Raw genomic sequence first — 17,630 nt, forward strand, 5'->3', positions numbered from 1 at the left:
GTCTTTGGGTGTCTGCACTGAAGATGACCTCCCCCTCACCTCTTCCCTCATGTGACGCACTAATCTTTACTGTACATGCAAAATGTGTTTTCGCTGTGAAACGAATGAAACGTGCTTCCTGTGCTTCCTGTGGAGCCATCGTTTGACGACACTCAGGCCATCACTCGCTGGCTCAGTAACGTGAAACCTCCGCCAGGCTGTTATTTCTGAGTCACGTCCGTCACGACCTGAGAGGGAGGAGGTGAGGGGAGACTCGAGACACTGACTGGATGGAGTTTGACGTGCAGTTTGTTTTAGTTCCCCTTTTTGTTTTTTAAGCCTCTGCAAAAAAAAAAGAAGTGGGTGTTTGTGTTTGTGTACAGCGGAGGGCTCGCTGCCAATTTTCAATGAGCGTTTCACTTCTTATGTGAAAGAATCGGGCTCGAATGGTGACAGAAATCGGAACTGAAAAGCTGCTCGGAGTTCAACTTTTAATGGAAGAGCAGCCATGTGTAAGAGCTGGAACTGATAGAAAATTAATGTGTAGCTTCTTTCTTTCATAATAAATTAAACAAAAAAAGACCGAACATCCGCTGGTCAAATTTTAAGTTTGTACTTTAGATCACACATCACCTCTTGGACATTGTGAACATAGATACAAAATAATAGATGCAACATGAGGTCAGAACTCAACAACTATGTGTGCAGAACCTAGTTTAGTAAAGTTCCTCATTTTAACATATGCTTTATATTTTTATGTTATTCTAAGAGATTTTCTTATTATAACTTGCAGATTTTGTTAAAATTCAATAATTTAGTATATAGTAATAATAAGAAAAGTGTCATTACCTCATTTTCTAATGTGAAAATGATCTTGTAATAACTTGAAACTGATGTGTTATAACAAGAATGGTTTCTCCATCTCAAAAAACTTGGCACTTTGTATTTATTTCTTTGTCATAGTAGTAGTAATACACTGCCGTGAGTCATTTTAAAGTGCATCAGCTTTAACCGTAGCAGAAAAACAGGTTTTGGTATCATTTGGTAAACATTACTTTCCAGTTCTGATGTGTCTGATCGTAAATACCTGATTCTGTTCTTAATTCTTCTAGGCAGCTTGTGATTTTTTCTTTTCTTACAGCTTAAAACAGGCTTTTCAAGCTTCGCACCTTTTGGATTTTGGTTCTTGTTTTTTTGTGATTGTGAGGAAAGGAAATCATTAATCATTATTTTATGTGTCTTGGCATCACGTTTCTGTATAGTGTATGTTTTTTTTTTTGGAAGTCTGGCTCTTTATCGTCTGTTTTGGTGCAGGCCGAGTTTTGGTTGAAGTTTAAATGCGCGTGGTCTGTAAACAGTGAAAGAAGAGGGTTAATATTAACATTCGTCTCTGCCTGCACCATTAAGCTCCCTACACACACACACACACACACACACACACACACACACACACACACACACACACACACACACACACACACACACCTCTACCCACCCAGTAGATTTCTCGTTATATCAATTTTTCACAAGGGTGCCCACGCAGTCCCAATAATCAGTGGCCTCCAGTCTGCTGCTTCTTCCACCTACAGTTTCCTGCGGGGGCAGCAGTACTGTACAGATACCGCACCAAACCACTGTCTTTGTCTGTGTGCGTTTGTGTGTGTATTTGTGTGTGTGTGTGTGCAGCAGAGAGAGAGCGTGATCAATATTTCATTTGTTGACTGGCGGTTGGCAGATTCATCACGAATTATTGGGAGGACGGAGGTGATAACTACACCTCCTAAACACGTCCTTTAATTACCATCATTATAGTTGACGGGACAGGTAATTCAGACAGGTAAATCCACATAACTGCGTCGTACATCTCGTGTGTGTGTCATGCTGTGTACTGCATCCCTCTCCCTTTATAGCCATATATTATTAAAAGGAGGCTGCCCGGAGCTCTAGTTAATGCTGTATTGGTGTACCTGCCCTGGCTCCATCGTACAGCCCGCTCAACATGCTGTTTCACGCCGCACACAAACAATCTCCCCCAGTCTTTCCCAGTGGAGGGTGAACAGCTAGCGGGCTGCCTCCTCCTTGTGGCTCCCAGTTGTGGGATGTTTTGCAGTCAGAATCAGATCTCCAGGCTGCAGAGAAAGCAGGACTTGCTTGAATGCTTTGTTTTTATGCCGAGTATGAAATCCCAAATCTTTCCTTCTCTCTCCTCTTCTTTTTCTTTGTCTGTATTTAGGGATGAGTCTCAATTTCAGTATCTTTTCTAGTGCGTATCTTGCGTGAAATGATTAATCAGCCTGTTTCCTGCTTCTTCAGTGTGAAGATTTGCTGCCTTTTTTTTTTTTACATTTTGTGTCATTGAATATCTTTGTTTCTCATCATTTTGGGATATTTTATAAACCAAATGATTCACTCCTTAATCGAGACAATAAATACTGGATTAATTCATGATGTTACAGCTTTAATATATTTTTTAATGTTATTCTAGGCCTGAATAAAATAGTCTAAATAATCCACCTGGTTAAAGAATAATAAGTAAACAACTTTTCCAATCTAACCAGACCTACCAGCTTTCAATGCTTTGTGCTGCAACAATTATTTTGAAAATATCTACATATTAATTTACCATGTTGTTTGTTCAATGACAGAAAATAGTAAAATAAAAATGCTGTCACAAGCTCTCAGAGGCCAAACAGATGTCTTCAAATATCTTGCTTTGTCTGACCAACAAATATAAACCCAAAGATATTAAATTCACAGTGATATAAGAATAAGAAGCTAATTTCACATTTGAAGGACTGAAATAAGCAAATGTTTGCAGTGTTTCTGTTGGTAAATGATTTAATGAGCCAACTGTTAATGATAAATGTTCTATTGATTTAAACAAATCGGGTGGCACCAAACAAGCAGCCTCTATCTTTTATCTCTTCACTCTGTCCCTCGGCCTCCCATCTTTCATCTGTCATTCTCTCTATCCGTGTCCTCCTGTCGATTAGATTTGATAGAGCGAGCCGCTGCAGCCCCCCGTCCAGCTAATGTGCAGAAGGAGAGCGAGGGGAAGTCACTTTGCGCTCTCCTCTGAGCCAGCTGATGATGATAGACTGCAGGGTAATGGGACTCTCTCGCTACGGCGGGGGGATTCCTCTGCTCTGCATCATCATCATCATCATCATCATCTAAGCATGCAGTACTTCTTGTAGCGCCTGTCCTCTCTGCAAGTCTCTGCTATCAGACTGGTTCGTCTCCATCAAGTCCGCCGGGAGTCTCTTTGTACAGGGTGTGTCCGTGAAGATAAAGAATGAGTCAGAAGCTGACAGTGACCCTCGTGGCTACTTACTGGATGGGTCAGCTCTCCTCGCTGAGGGCTGCGGAAACTGCTGCGTGTCCTCCGCAGGCCGCAGAAAGAAAAGCTGAGATAAGATCAGCAGACTTTCTTTTAAAGATGACAAGGAATTTTGCAAAGCTCATGCATCCCTCAGCTGTTAGGAACTGTCCTCGTTGAATAATCACATTATTATTGAGTCACTGTTGCTTTCATGTGGTTATATAAAAATGTAATTACATGAAAGAACAAAGTGGGTGTTCGGCAAAGTTAAAACAGCTCAGGATTTGGCTACAAACTACTTTCTTACAGCTGGACTAACTGGCAAAGTATCAGCCGTCCTGTCTGTTTATCTTCCTCTGATCACAGCGAGGAAATTTAAAACATTGTCCGAAAGCCTTGTAGGGTAGAGCTGTGAAAACTGGGATACTTAATCAATTGTTTGGTTTATTTAATAAAAAAAAAAGACCTGACATCTTCAGATTGCTTGTTTTTTTCTAAAATTGAAAAACTGTTCAAATGTTATCACGTAGACCAGAAAAGCAGGAAATATCCACAACCCTAACCCTGGAAAATTATCTTGATTTGTTCGCAATCTTTAAAAAATGCGCCAAATACTTTGATTCATCAATTCATCGGGCCAGAATATATCTTATTCTATCACAAGTTCCCAGGGGCTGCTAGGACACCTTTTTAGATTGAGCTTTTTCTGTCTCAACATGATTTAGTAACAAAAAGACATCCAACTAAAGCAGGGAATCTTGACATTTGAGAGTCTGGAAAGTGCAGTTTTGGCATTTTTGCTTTAAAAACAATAAATTTCCTTTCAATCAACTAATAAATTACAGCTGCTGTCATGTAGTTTTTCATTTTTACCAGCAGCATTTAAATCTTCCCGTACGGCCTGTTTTTGTTGAGCTGGAAAATGTCCTTGTTAGTGGCTGCTCTAAGAATGCATCACCCTCTGTGCGTGTGTGTGTGTGTGTGTGTGTGTGTGTGTGTGTGTGTGTGTGTGTCGGGCGTGTACAGCAGGCTGGTGGAGGTGCTTGAGTTACATAATCTCCATCTCGCTCCTGCACAGTGACAGGGAGGAAGGGGGCAGCTGCCGGCTCCGATCTCATCATCTTCAGCCTGCTGAGGCATCTCTCCCTTCTTTTTCCTCTCTATAGTTCGGTATGCTACTCCGTGCGGCCCACACCCAGCTGTCGGTGCAACCATCCCTTCGTCCCCAGACATCATTCTGTTATCATCTAAACATCAAACCCAATCCTGGTCCTCTCTTCACTTTGTGTGTGTGTGTGTGTGTGTGTGTGTGTGTGTGTGTGTGTGTGTGTGTGTGTGTGTGTCGGAGCTGTTATATCAATGAGTGCTGTCTCCGCATTATCAGGCAAATGACTTTAACCTTTAGCTCTTACAATATCATTTGTTCTAGTTCATTAAAAACGCTGTGATAAAGTGTGAAATGATTTACTGCAGCACTTGCATCATTACTGCTGTTGGACGCCTGTCTGCCCACACATGGTGGTCCTCTGGCATTGTTCGGGCTTTTGTTGCTGGTATACTGGTGTTTGCAAAACAACCAGTCCCCAGTCTCCGCCCCCCAACAATACGTATCTTTTAATGCTAGTGGGATGAGAAGCACCATGCTGGAGCTAAGCCATCAAAGGCCATCTGAAACACATGAACGCATATGGACACCATGAAAAGCTGCCACTATGTCGTTGATGGCCGCCATTTGGCATGGTGAGGCCCAGCAGGGCAGGCTGTTGAGCACAATGTGAGTGTGGCAGGCCGGCTGGGATGGTGTGTGGAGCCTGGTGGTTATTTGTCGGCTAACAGGCAGAGAAAGGGGGGAGGTGGGGGGCAGTGCCAGGAAGATGCAGTGGTGATGTTGCTTCATGTAGTGTAATATGTTATTCATCTGACTGGCAGAAGTTTGGTTTATTAGGCTCATTTTCCGGATGCGAGTTGGAGCTCATTAGAGTGTGTTTGTATGATCAAGTCTTCCCTGATTATTGTCTGTCAAACGCCTTCAGAGTTTTGGATGAACCCCCCCCCCCACCCCTCACCCTCCTCTCAAGTCAAGTCATAGCTGATGGGTTGTAGATTTACATCAGGTGGGCGTTGGGATTCGAAAGCGTGCGTGTTTTCTGTGCAATGACGTCACTGTTGTGGCCCTCGAGGCACGAGTGATCACATTTCCCACTCATCCTAGACAACACAGAGAGGAGTGGGCCGGAAGATGCGGGTTGGAAGAGGGGGGGTGCTGGATGGTGGTGGTGGTGCATTAAAGATTTGTGGTTGTCATGACAGCGACCAGCGTTGAGACCAACTCCCTCGCCCACAAACTCCTTCCTAATTGACATGCACCCGCCCACTCCGGTCCCTCCCAGCCTGATCCTCATATCTTTAAATATCATGTTGCATAGATCAAAGATCACAAAGTCTGCCCGCCTCGAGACTGAAGGCAAACCTCGATCTGCAATTCACTCCTCTCCTGTGCCTGCTCAAAGACCCACGATTGTATGCTGCATTAGGAGAATTATTAGAGGCGTCAGGTAGATAAAGGAGGAAGGGGGGGGGGGATCACTAAACAAAACACAACAGGCATTTCTGATTTACAGCATCTCTCTCTCTCTCTCTTTTTTTTAACAGTTATCAGATGTAGATCAACCTCTTTTGTGATTTGAGTGAGATGGAATATCACTTCCACATGTTTAAGTCACATTAGAAGAAGTGTGGTGATTCATTTTCTACTGAATTATTAAAGCCAGTCAGATACTTCACATGCTTTTTTCTTACGATACAGCCGACTTAAGCACACCAAGCCCCTCAGGCAAGTGGTTCAATGTGCTTTGTGGAGCCTTTGGGGAAATTTTTTTTTTGTGTCGTTTGTCGGTTGGAAGGAGCTTGGCGAAGAGAGTTTGTGCTTTGCAGTATTTTTAAGTAGCATCCCACAAATGATGTCTCCTCTCTGTTTTGCTTCAGACCACACTTTATAGTTTAGCTCTAAGTGGGGCCTCACGAGTTTTAGTGCCCTCAGACTGTGTTTTCTCTTGCTGCCATCTCAGCTCGTGGTCATGTTCCACAGCGTACTCTGGTTTTCATCACGAGCAACACGCAACATTTGTGTACATTCCTTTTCGTTGTTTTCCCATGAGTACGGGGACAATTACACGCGTTTAAGATGGCATGCCGAACGTCTCGAAGCACCGTACAAGCCATCGTAAAGACCACCTCAGCAAACCCCAGCAGCCATAATGAGGGAAATATGAACAAGCATGTAATCATTCCCTGCTGTCTTAATAACGGGCGCTGTGGATGGAATATTTTGTCCTTATTGAGGGTGAGGGTGAGGGATGAGGGGAAGCGCTGCGTCTCCCCCCTTTCCACTCACTGGAGCCGGTGTTTCCCATTCTTTTTTTTTCTTTTTCTTTTTTTCCACGGTTCAGGGCTTCACTTCATGGGTGTCATTCAGCGTGAGGGGTCTTGTTTGTGGTTTGTTATGTAAGTAGTGCAATCTGATCTATAATAGCTTATACTCTGGTCTCCTACCATACACAACCACTAATAAGATTTTTGTTGGGCAGTAATCACTTGCGCCTCGGTTTGCCAGTGCGGTCTAATACAAGACATATGTATCAAGCTGTGCAAACAATGAAGCATATGCAGGCGAAGATCTGTCTCCAAGTCTTCTAACCGCTAAAATAAGCATTTATTATCTCAAATTGGTTCGCAATAACATCGCTGTTCAACTCGAGGAAGCTGCGAGGTTACAGTGTGGTAACTATGACACATCGGGAAGCTCCAGGAGCTGCTCCGCTTGGAGAGACACTGGCTTCACTGCCAGGAAAATGCAGCCTACCTGATTCTTTTGTCAGAGGGCGTTCACCGTGGTCATTTATATGCAAATAGACAAACAACATAGCTATCCCCTTTGTGTCAATGTACTTTTTTTTTTTTTTTTTAACAGACTCGCACATAAACAAACACTCTGCCCGCTCGTCATGCTCCTCCGTTGCTGTGTTTCTGCTGGCAGGGTGCCTTTGTTTTGCTCTACGGCAGCGCAGGGGTGGGGACACATTATGTAATCTGTGGCGTGTGCCTGGGATATATAGAGAGAGAAAGAGAGAGCAATGGTGAAGGGTGTGACTATAGTAGCACACACACACATACACACACACACACACAGAGGATGACATAATCCACTGACCTCTTCCATGGCCCGCTCGTGTTCACCCCTCCTCTGAGTATTCCCAGCATTGCATTACTGATTTTGAGAACCACAGAAGAACATCCTCTTTCACCCTCCATTAATGTCCGTGCAATCGAGGACCAAATTGTTACCGCGGGTCCTCGAGGACTCTTAATGTCATATGTGGGGCGCTGAAGCCACAGTAGGGTTTATTTTTCCAACCATTTTCCGTGGTCATAGGAGGCAGAAACATGCTGAAGTCCTGCTGTGCTCATTAGTTTCCTCTGTGCTTAATGTGAGTGTGCTTGTATGCACACTTGTACTTATAGAGGCTGAGGGCTAATCATTATTGTGTTTTACTGATTTTCGTGGTAAAATACAACCCTTTTTTTTGTTGCTCAGACCGACCGAAACTGCAAGAACACATTTTCTTGCAGCAAGCTCAGCTCAGAATGTGTTTTAATTAACAGCAAAATGTGAGAGAATATTTAAAAAAGCTGCTGATTTTGCATCAGATTTTCCTTAAAGTAATAAGGAAAGCAAATATTTTTATAAGCTGGTTTTCAGCTGTAGTTTTGCATTATTGATTTTTTATAAATCCAATTTTCACCTGTTGCTTAAAGTTTAAATTCGATTAAAAATGATGCAGTAATAAAATGTGGAAGTGACCCAGCAGGAGTGGAAGAAAAGAGGCTTTACCGTTTCTTTCTCACTTTATACCACTCTGTGTAACCTGTTCACGCCACGTTGATCCAGCTTATATAATTAATATTGATTTACAGCAACAAACAAGTCAGCACCGTGTCACCTCCCACTCGTCCATATGGCTCATACAGAAACATGTTCTTCACCTGCCTTTTAAAAAGTCTGTCTGGAATGAATTTGTCTCCCCCCCGAAGGGTGTAAACAGCATTCAAATATGTAAATTGATCTGTGGGTTAGCGCTAGCTCAGTGGTAATGAGAGTGAACCCACTACATTGACTCGCTTGAGAGCGTAACCTTTTATTTCACACAGGGTCGCACTTTTGTTTTCTATAAGTGGGTGTGCTGGTATGTTTTTTTTTTTTTTCATGCTCAAACAGGCCCCTTCATGATTACAGTAGTTTCCATAATAGAGTAATGTACGCTCTCTCGGCTATGGGGGAATATCTGTTTTTCATTTGAGAGACCTTCGTCCTGCTACAGCCATGTGGGAAGCATCCCCAGTAGTTACATGTAATTACATCACATTAGTTACAATCTGCACTGTGGAATCTCTGAATATGCTGAATATGGTGTCTCTTCTTGTGTTACAGATAAAATCGAAGAAGCACAGAAAGAGCTTAAAGACCCCAAAAGCTCACAGAAAGGTAAGATCCTTTTTTTCTCTCTCTCTCTCTCTCTCTCTCTCAACACTTTGGATTAAAAGTAATGAGTTACGTTTATTTTTAAAGAAGGGATGAATTGAATGTCTCCTATTATTTGGAAGGATTTTTGTTAGAAAGTTTCTGTTTTCTTATTCAACATGCGGTAGCTTAAAATGAATAAAATAAATGTTGTAACCTAAGATAGGGTTTTCACTAAAGGCATAAAATGTAATTCAGTAGTCTTGGTTGTAAAGGCTTTATGCACAATCATAATAATTTATGATAGGGTGTGTTTATCGTGGCAGTGTTATCAGAATTAGCTGTAATTTATCCTTTAAGGAATGCTGCACTTGTAAGTAAAAAAGTAAAAATATTTTCTGGTTTCCACTTGTTACAGCAGCAGATCCAGTTGCTGCGCAGCATCTGGATTTTTGCGGCACTTAATGTTTCTGCTTCAGTAAAACTATTTGCAATATATTGTTTTATTTGGTTTCCACATTCCTTAGAGAATAATTTACAGCGGTGACCTGCCACAACGATAGCTTTAAACCCACATTTCAGTTTCTCTGACACACTGAAATGTGACGTTAATGGTTACATGGCAGTTAAATACTAAAGTCTGCCTCGAAGAAAGAAATGATTATCCAGGAAATGTTTCATAATTTATAAAAAACATCTTAATATCTTGAGTGCATACATTAGGTAATATGCCATTACTGTGGTGTTACTGCTGTGCATCGCAGTAACACCACACCAGTAATGGCAGTATTATGTAACAGCAGCTATGGTGTGTCTGTTTAAGCTGTGCCTAAGAATTAACCAGCTGAGCAAACCTTAACACTGCAGCGCTGTCATTTAAAAAAAAACACCCACCCAGCTTATTTGCAGGACGTGCAAGCTTTGATTGAATCATCCACTGTAAATGAGATTTGGTGGAGACGCTAAATAGAAAAGGTATGAATAAGAATATCTCAGTCCCCCTCTCACAGTACAGCAGGTACTGATGCTTGCCAGTCAAAGGTTAATCCCCATGACAGGGCTCTTTAAAAAGAAGTTAAATCTGTCAGTCGCTCCTTCACACTGGATCACTAAGACATGGTCTTTATTTTACATTAAAAATAATTAGCTTAAGAAAGTCATGGAAAAAGCTTAGCCACTATTTGAAAGAATTTGTTCATTGGATGATTTTTTTTATTTTTTATTTTTATACAAAAATAGCCTTAACAGCTTTTTCTAACAATAAACATTATAGCGGAGGAATGACACTGACACTGATGTTTGTTTATGAAGTACTTTTTTATGATGGAAAACTTGAAGTCATGGAATCTCTTTTGCAGTCTGAGAACTAATCCTTTTCCCATGTTTCTTAGCAGTCGATATAAATGTGTTTCTTTGTAAAGCATCGTTCAGACCAGGGTTATTTTAGAAAAAATCATAGGGTTTACTTTGAGAGCATTTCACATTCGTTTTGTGCTGTCTTAAAGGCTCTTTGGTTGCATGTTTGTGTGGAGAATGGATTAACTTATGTAAAGACAAGGCGTTCCTCAATCTAATTATGCCAGAGAGCCTAAAGGAACCCTGACCTCATCTTGGGAAATACCCACTCAAGCCAGGAAACAGTGACAAGGCATTGCTAAACCTTTGCATCATGTCCTTAAAAACACCTGCTTGAGTCACTTACAGGGCCAACATGAGAAATTATGGGATACCATGGTATGGGCGTGCCCTGTTTAAGACAGTGCTGCTGCCTTAGATCAGTTCTTCTTTGTTTTTGTTTTTTTACGTAGGTCTACGTAGGTTTTTGAAAAGCAAGGAAAGGAAGGAAGGATTGTTTAGTTATGTAATAAAGTGTGGGCCTCTTCAGCATTAGTCACACAGCAAATAAATAAAAGTAAGGATGACGTGACTGAGTTATTGAATATATCACACTTCAACAAAAACTGATAAAATCAATGACAACACAGAAGAAAGATTACATATATTTAATGTGGAAGGCTATGCTTTAGTTATGCTGTAGAGCATTTTATGTTGTTATATAACAGCTGTGAATGCCATAAATCATGTCATTGTGTTGCACTATAATTACACTGGTGTAATCGTACATGTATTCTACATGTTAAACAGCATATAATTGAGGGTTTTAAGAATGACTGTAGGACTGTGCAAACTATTGGAACAAGAATATTTTTGTAGTTTAAGTCTGAAAATAGTATAAAGTGGTGTAACTTTATATGTGGAAATAATATTAAACCTATAGTTTTACAGGTTTTTATGTATTACCCTATTATTACTTTACCTTTATGTTACTACTCTAACACAAAGTTAAAGTAATAATAGGGTAATACATAACAATTAACAATACTATAGTTATTGAAACAGTAATGCTTGCTGTTTTCTTTTTGGGATTAACAAAGAAACAAAATGACAAACATGTAAATATCATGTCATGTATATGAACCAAAACCTTTTTTTTTTTGCCAAAGGAGGTTTTAAAGCAATGTGACCAAAAAAAAGGAAAGTGCAGTATTTAGACTTGATAATTTGCTGTACAATCCGTTTATGCTTATCACTGGATGCTAAATATCTGAGATAAAATCATATGGAAGTAATTTATTAGAAATGAATTGCCACAGCTATGAGTATTGGTGGACTTTTGGACTCCTGGAAGTAGTCTCTCTATTTTTAAACCAAATTACTAAAAGTTTAAAAGTTCTGATTCCTAAATCTAATATAACATGGTACATTTATTAACTACAGTCTATTTATTTATATTTAGGTGTGTTAAGTTTCCTAAGCCAATAAGAAAACCAATTCAGCACAGAAAATAGAATCTATTTTCTCAGTAGGGATTTGTGCCTAATCTGCCCATATGGTACAGTGGTGAACAACGTTTAGAAAAAGATGGTGTTTTTGTGCCAACTCTGCTTTTGTGTGTTTCTCATTGTTGTCTCTTTGTCTACAGGGATATCTGAAAGCAGTCGAAGAAATGCAGATAACATAAAAGGCCTGAAGAGGAAAAAGGTTGTTGCAGAGAATCAACTAAAGAAAATTCCTAAATCTCCAGTGAAGAAGCCCCTGCAGGTGAAAACATCTGAAACTGCTCTCCACGGATCATTGCCCAAGGAAACTACAACTTCTTGCTCCTCCTCCTCAACCAGCCCATCTCACAATCCTTCAGCATCACCCAGTGAGAAAAGAGACCAACTGTATGCCCAATCAGTTGCACCATCCCCTGACAAAGGGGCATCATCTACTGACCATGAAAGGGTGAAGCAGGAGGAAACGTCTTCTAGGCCACCATCTCATGAGCCCGCAGATGGTGAGGAGGGATCTTTGATAACAGCTGAAGTGTCTCAGCACAAAGACAGAAAGAGCAAAGACCCCAGCTTTGAGGCAGATCCTTACCACACCAGTGCTCCACTTGATGTCCTACTTAAGGCCATGGAGCCTGACTTTAGTACACTGGCTGAGAGGAAAAACTCTTTGCACATCACTGCCATTCGAAAACCAGTTTCCACCCTTGATGCTCAATCCAGTGGTGAATTAACAACAATGCCAGCAGCCAATGTTGGTCTCCAAACCCAACCTTCCCATATGCAGACTTATTATATTGACAAACAAGGCAACTTCATTGGCATTGCAGCACCACTACAGGGAAATGTGCAGACATCTACACAGGGTACCCCTTTGCAGCCATCTTCACATGCCACACCACATTTTATGCCTGTTGCTTCAAATCCAGAAAAGCCTAGCTTGCACATGGGCTTTAATACTGGACCATCCGCTATAACTCATGCACCTGTTCCCTCAGGCTCCAATGCTTTGCCACAAAGCCAACCACCAGTAGTGCACACATGCCAGTCCCTCTCAGCAAGTGTTCCTAGTACCATTCAGGTCCCAGTTACACCTGGAAGCAACCAAGTTCAGATGACGACAGTAATGAACTTTGCTGCAGAACAGCAAAGAAGCCAGGAACAAAAACCTAAGAAGCCAGGAAAGTACGTTTGTGAATACTGCCACCGGGCATGTGCGAAACCCAGTGTGCTGCTCAAACACATCAGGTCTCACACAGGAGAAAGGCCGTACCCCTGTGTTACTTGTGGCTTCTCATTCAAAACCAAGAGTAACTTGTACAAGCACAAGAAATCACATGCTCATGCTATAAAATTGGGCCTCATTGCACGTTCTGAATCTGGAGGTGGATCACTATCGCAAGAGTCTGACAAAGCTGTCGGAACACATTCAGAGGCAGAGGAGAGCGGGGACAGTGATGAGGAAGGTAGCACTGCAGACTTGGACCCTGACTCATCACAGAGCAGTGTGGCAGCTTTATCGGAAAACAGTTTACACAGCGCAGGTACAACTCAAGCAAGCCATGAGGAAGCGGAGTCATCAGCTGTGTTTGACGCAATGAAACCAGCACTTGGACAGAGGGCTCATGAGCCTAAAGTGACAGCTGCACTTCCAAAAGTTGTTGTATACCCAGTTAACGTCTCCCCTCTGAGGGCAGATAGTCCGAGAGTTACATGCGCAGCACCCGAGCAAGCCGCAGCACAACGGCAACGAGAGTTCCAGACTGCCAATCTGAGATCAAACATCACAGTCCTATCATCTCTGAAAGAGGTGGATGGTACAAATCACTCATTAGATACAGTGAGTGAAGATGAGGACCAACAGTGCAAGTCTCCGCTGTTAGGTGGACATGCTCAGCTTCAGAGGCAACAAGCAACAGACTTTTCTCAACAGCAACAGGCTAAGTGCCTACTTAGTCCCCGCAGTTTGGGAAGTACAGATTCTGGCTACTTCTCACGTTCTGAAAGTGCTGACCAGGCCATGAGTCCACCTAGCCCATTTGTTAAGATAACTCCTCCAGGAGACATTGACATAGCCAAGAATAGTCTTCCCATTGTCCCTCCTGTGGTTGCTGCAGTAATGCATGTAGCAGCTGAGCAAAAGCCGCGGGCCACAGAAGGACAGATGCGTCCACCTTTAGAAGCAAAAACACTCTCTCTGGAAGAACGAATTTCAAAGTTGATATCAGATAATGAGGCAGTGGTTGACAACAAGCAGCTGGACAGTGTCAAACCAAGGAGAACATCTCTCTCAAGGAGAGGTAGCATAGATTCCCCAAAATCATACATATTTAAAGACTCTTTTCAGTTTGATCTTAAACCGATGGGAAGACGGTCAAGTTCCAGCTCAGACATCCCCAAATCCCCATTCACCCCCACAGATAAATCAAAGCCAGTATTTCTTCTCTCGGTTCCCTCTCAGTACCCGCCAATGGACTGTTTGCCAATAACAAGGAGTAACTCTATGCCTACTACCCCAGGACATTCTGCTCTTCCCCTCAATGTTGCCCCTCTCCCCCACCCTTTGCGAATTTGTCAGTCATTTGATGACAAAATTAGTTCATTGAATGACGATGTATTTTCATCAGCCCCATCAACTCCAAATCCAGCAATACATGCTCGTACCTTAGTCAGACAAGCAGCAGTGGAGGACATCTCCACGACTGACGGGCATGGCCTCCCTTCTGTTCGCTCTATGGATGAGGGCTATCATGGTCTAAACAATTCCACAGAACTAATGCAAAGAAGCAGATCTTTTGAGTACAACCAGGAGAGAAACAGAAAGCCTCAGCAGAATAAAGGCACAATGTATGAGTGTGAAACTTGTCGTAACCGGTACAGAAAGTTAGAGAATTTTGAAACTCACAAGAAATTTTACTGCTCTGAGCTCCATGGTCCAAAAAACAAGCCAACTGCTGTTAAAGAAACGGATCAAGATGTTTTTCATGTCAACATACAACATCCTCTTGTCCCTAGATCAACTAGTGGTCCAGGAATACTTGATCAACAGACATCAATAAGGAAGAGACGGAAAATGAAAAGTGTTGGAGATGAGGATGACCAATCTCCAACTGATACGATTCCACCTTGTTCAGTTAGTTTTGATTCATGTCAACTTCCAACAGCTATGGCAAATCGGACTTTTTCTCAGCATGCTGTAATACCTGACATCCAGCCCAAAAACAACCAGTCAAAGCTAACGCAAATTCAGCTCATAGCAAGAGGTATGAATACTTCAGATTCAAGACTGTCACCAATACGAGAAACCCAAATCAGCACCACCACTAAAGGAGAGATGCAAAGGCAAGGCAGTGGTACTTCGGTCATTAGACACACCAACTCTCTCAGCAGACCCAATTCATTTGAGACTGAATCTATTGACAGGGCCTCTCCTGTTGATAGTATGGAAAAGGAACCCTTAAACAAGCCCAAAACAGATGCAATAGTAAATGTTTCAGTAGACAGCTACCATGAAAAAATGTCTAAACCCAAGGGTGTTGACTTTGGAAAACAAAGGATGGAACAATGCACTGATGGTACAGTAGCAGCAGTTAGTGAAAACTCTACTCCTGTCCATCAGTCTCGTCTAGTTCGTCAAAACAACATCCAGGTTCCTGAGATTCTGGTCACAGAGGAGCCTGACAGAGAACATGAAACACAGACTTCTGAGCCTGCAGATAAGCCTACAGATCAATTCAACTGGCCTCAGAGAAGTGAGAGTTTATCAAAGTTACCAGCAGAGAAACTTCCGCCTAAAAAGAAAAGAATTCGTCTTGCTCAAATGGACCACTCCTCAGGTGAATCCAGTTTTGAGTCCAGTCTCTCACGAAGCCTCAGCAGGGACAGTAGTCTATCTCGCTGTTCGAGCATTTCAGCCTCTTTTGACAGAGATGAACAATCTAGGTCAGAGAGTCCATCTAGAGGGGAGTGTGTCAGCAAAATCCCAGATCCTCAAGGTCTGCAAACAGCCTTCAACACCCTTGGGGTGCCTGGAATTATGAGGCGTGCTGCATCGGAACAAATCACTTGCACTCAACCATCTGTGGAGATTTCATGTGACTATCGTAGCAAGTCCTTTGACTGTGGCAATGTATCCCCCGGCAGATCTATGTCACCTGTTGGCCAGCCAAAAAGTGGACATATATCACAAGTCTCCCAGGTGCCCCTTATTGAAAGGAGGCGGGGGCCATTAGTCCGTCAAATGTCTTTAAAGATAAGTCCAGAGAGTCAACAACCTGTTCGAAAACCTCTAGATAAAGCTCCCATTACAAATGTTAGCTCTTTAACACAGAGTAGATCCCAGCAAATTCATATTGCCAATAGGCGCAACATAGCTCAACCTTTTATCCTACAGTCTGGAGATCCACCTTTGCAAACAAATGAGCAAATGGTACAAAGTATTCATTTGGGCAGCGCAACTCAGCAGCCTCAAGTCCATGGCCTTCCACACCCTTGGCATCAAACATCAAGGGTTCAAATTTGCCAAAAGTTACAACAGCCTCTTAGCCAGATCTTAGTTTGTCGTGACAATGTCCAGAACAAGCCAGCTGACTCTGAAGAGAAGAAATGTTTTGTGCCCAAATACCAATTGCAGTGTCCTGCCTTGAAAGCAAGCCAAACATTTTCATTCTCCAGCACACAGGGAACGCAGATAGCCTTGCCAGTTTTAACAATACCTATTGCCAATCCAATTTTGAGCATTTCAAAATCATCAGATGTACTCCAAAATGTATATGTTGCTCAATCCAATCAACGGATCTCTGAGATTAAGACCAAGACTGTAGTTTTGCCAGGTGAGCAGCAAAGGGACCCATTCAATCAAACCCAAGCAGGTGCTATAACATTGCCACAGATCCTGATCACTCATGAGCAGATGCACCCTGCTTCCTCTGTGTCCAATAAAAATAGCCTCTCATCCACTCATAGTGTAGATAGTGATGCCCATGCTGTACCAGCTGTTAAGAAGGATAGGACTCAAACTCCAATTGTTAGTAGTCATAACCATACTGGAGAACGAGCACCTTCTCTTGGGTCTTTACATTGCACACAGAAGCTGGCATCAGTAACACTCTGCCCACAGCATGAACCCACTGCTTCAAGTAAAAGAATGCTGTCACCAGCCAACAGCTTGGACATCTACATGGAAAAGCACCAAAAACGAGCTAAGGATGAGCATGGCGTGGCCTGTCTAACTGATGGCAGATCAGTCAATTATCTTAACTCCAAGATGTCAGAGGTGACTCGACAGCGGAAGCTAACACTTGTCAGACAGGTTTGCACAACTGAACCAGTGGACAGTCCCATTGAAACTGAGGCCCCACCTTTGCCCCAGGTTAAAACAGATAGAGAGAAGGACTCAGAGGCTCTTGATGACGTTAAGCCAATGTCCCCTGACAGTGCTGGGCTGGAAAAAGAAACAAGCACTGTTATTCCTGAGGAGGCTGGACATTCCCTAAATACTGCACCTAGTGGCCAGGTCACCTCCAGGCCAGCTAATACCAAGCCTCAAGAGAAAGCTGAAGAACAGAGGTGGACTCCTGCCAAATCTCCTATTAGGCCCTCCAGCTTCCATGGTGGTCAGGTGAAACTGACAACATCTGTTTCTGTGGTTAACACAAAAGACAGCCATCGCCTGTCTTTCCCCAGCCTGAAGACTGCCACCACTTTCACATGGTGTTTCCTGATGAAGAGGAAACCTCTTCATGTGCCACAGACTGATCTGAAGACTTCAGCGTATGCTTCCTGGACAGTCAGCCCAAACAACCCTAACCCACTTGGGTTGCCCACCAAGGTGGTCATGTCTTTGTTTGACTCCAAGCAGAGCTCCAAGAAAATACACTACACCTCGGCCATAAGAACTTCTGGAAAATCTGATAACTTGTCTTACACAGGCAAGCTAAAAGACATCATGCCAAGGGTAAGAACTATTTTCCTGCAA

At 42.5% G+C, this 17,630-nt stretch overlaps 1 protein-coding gene across 1 annotated transcript in view; it reads left to right on the top strand.

The window, feature by feature from the left end:
- Positions 1-17,630, top strand: part of hivep1 (HIVEP zinc finger 1) — a 52,414-nt gene that overhangs the window by 30,261 nt on the left and 4,523 nt on the right. Inside the window, exons 2-3 of the mRNA XM_053334401.1 lie at positions 8,790-8,843; positions 11,803-17,609. Of these exons, the coding sequence (XP_053190376.1) occupies positions 8,790-8,843; positions 11,803-17,609 (5,861 nt within the window). The remainder of the gene's footprint in view (positions 1-8,789; positions 8,844-11,802; positions 17,610-17,630) is intronic.

This window comes from Scomber japonicus, chromosome 15 (genome assembly GCF_027409825.1).
Source record: "Scomber japonicus isolate fScoJap1 chromosome 15, fScoJap1.pri, whole genome shotgun sequence".
In the NCBI taxonomy this organism is placed as follows: domain Eukaryota; kingdom Metazoa; phylum Chordata; class Actinopteri; order Scombriformes; family Scombridae; genus Scomber; species Scomber japonicus.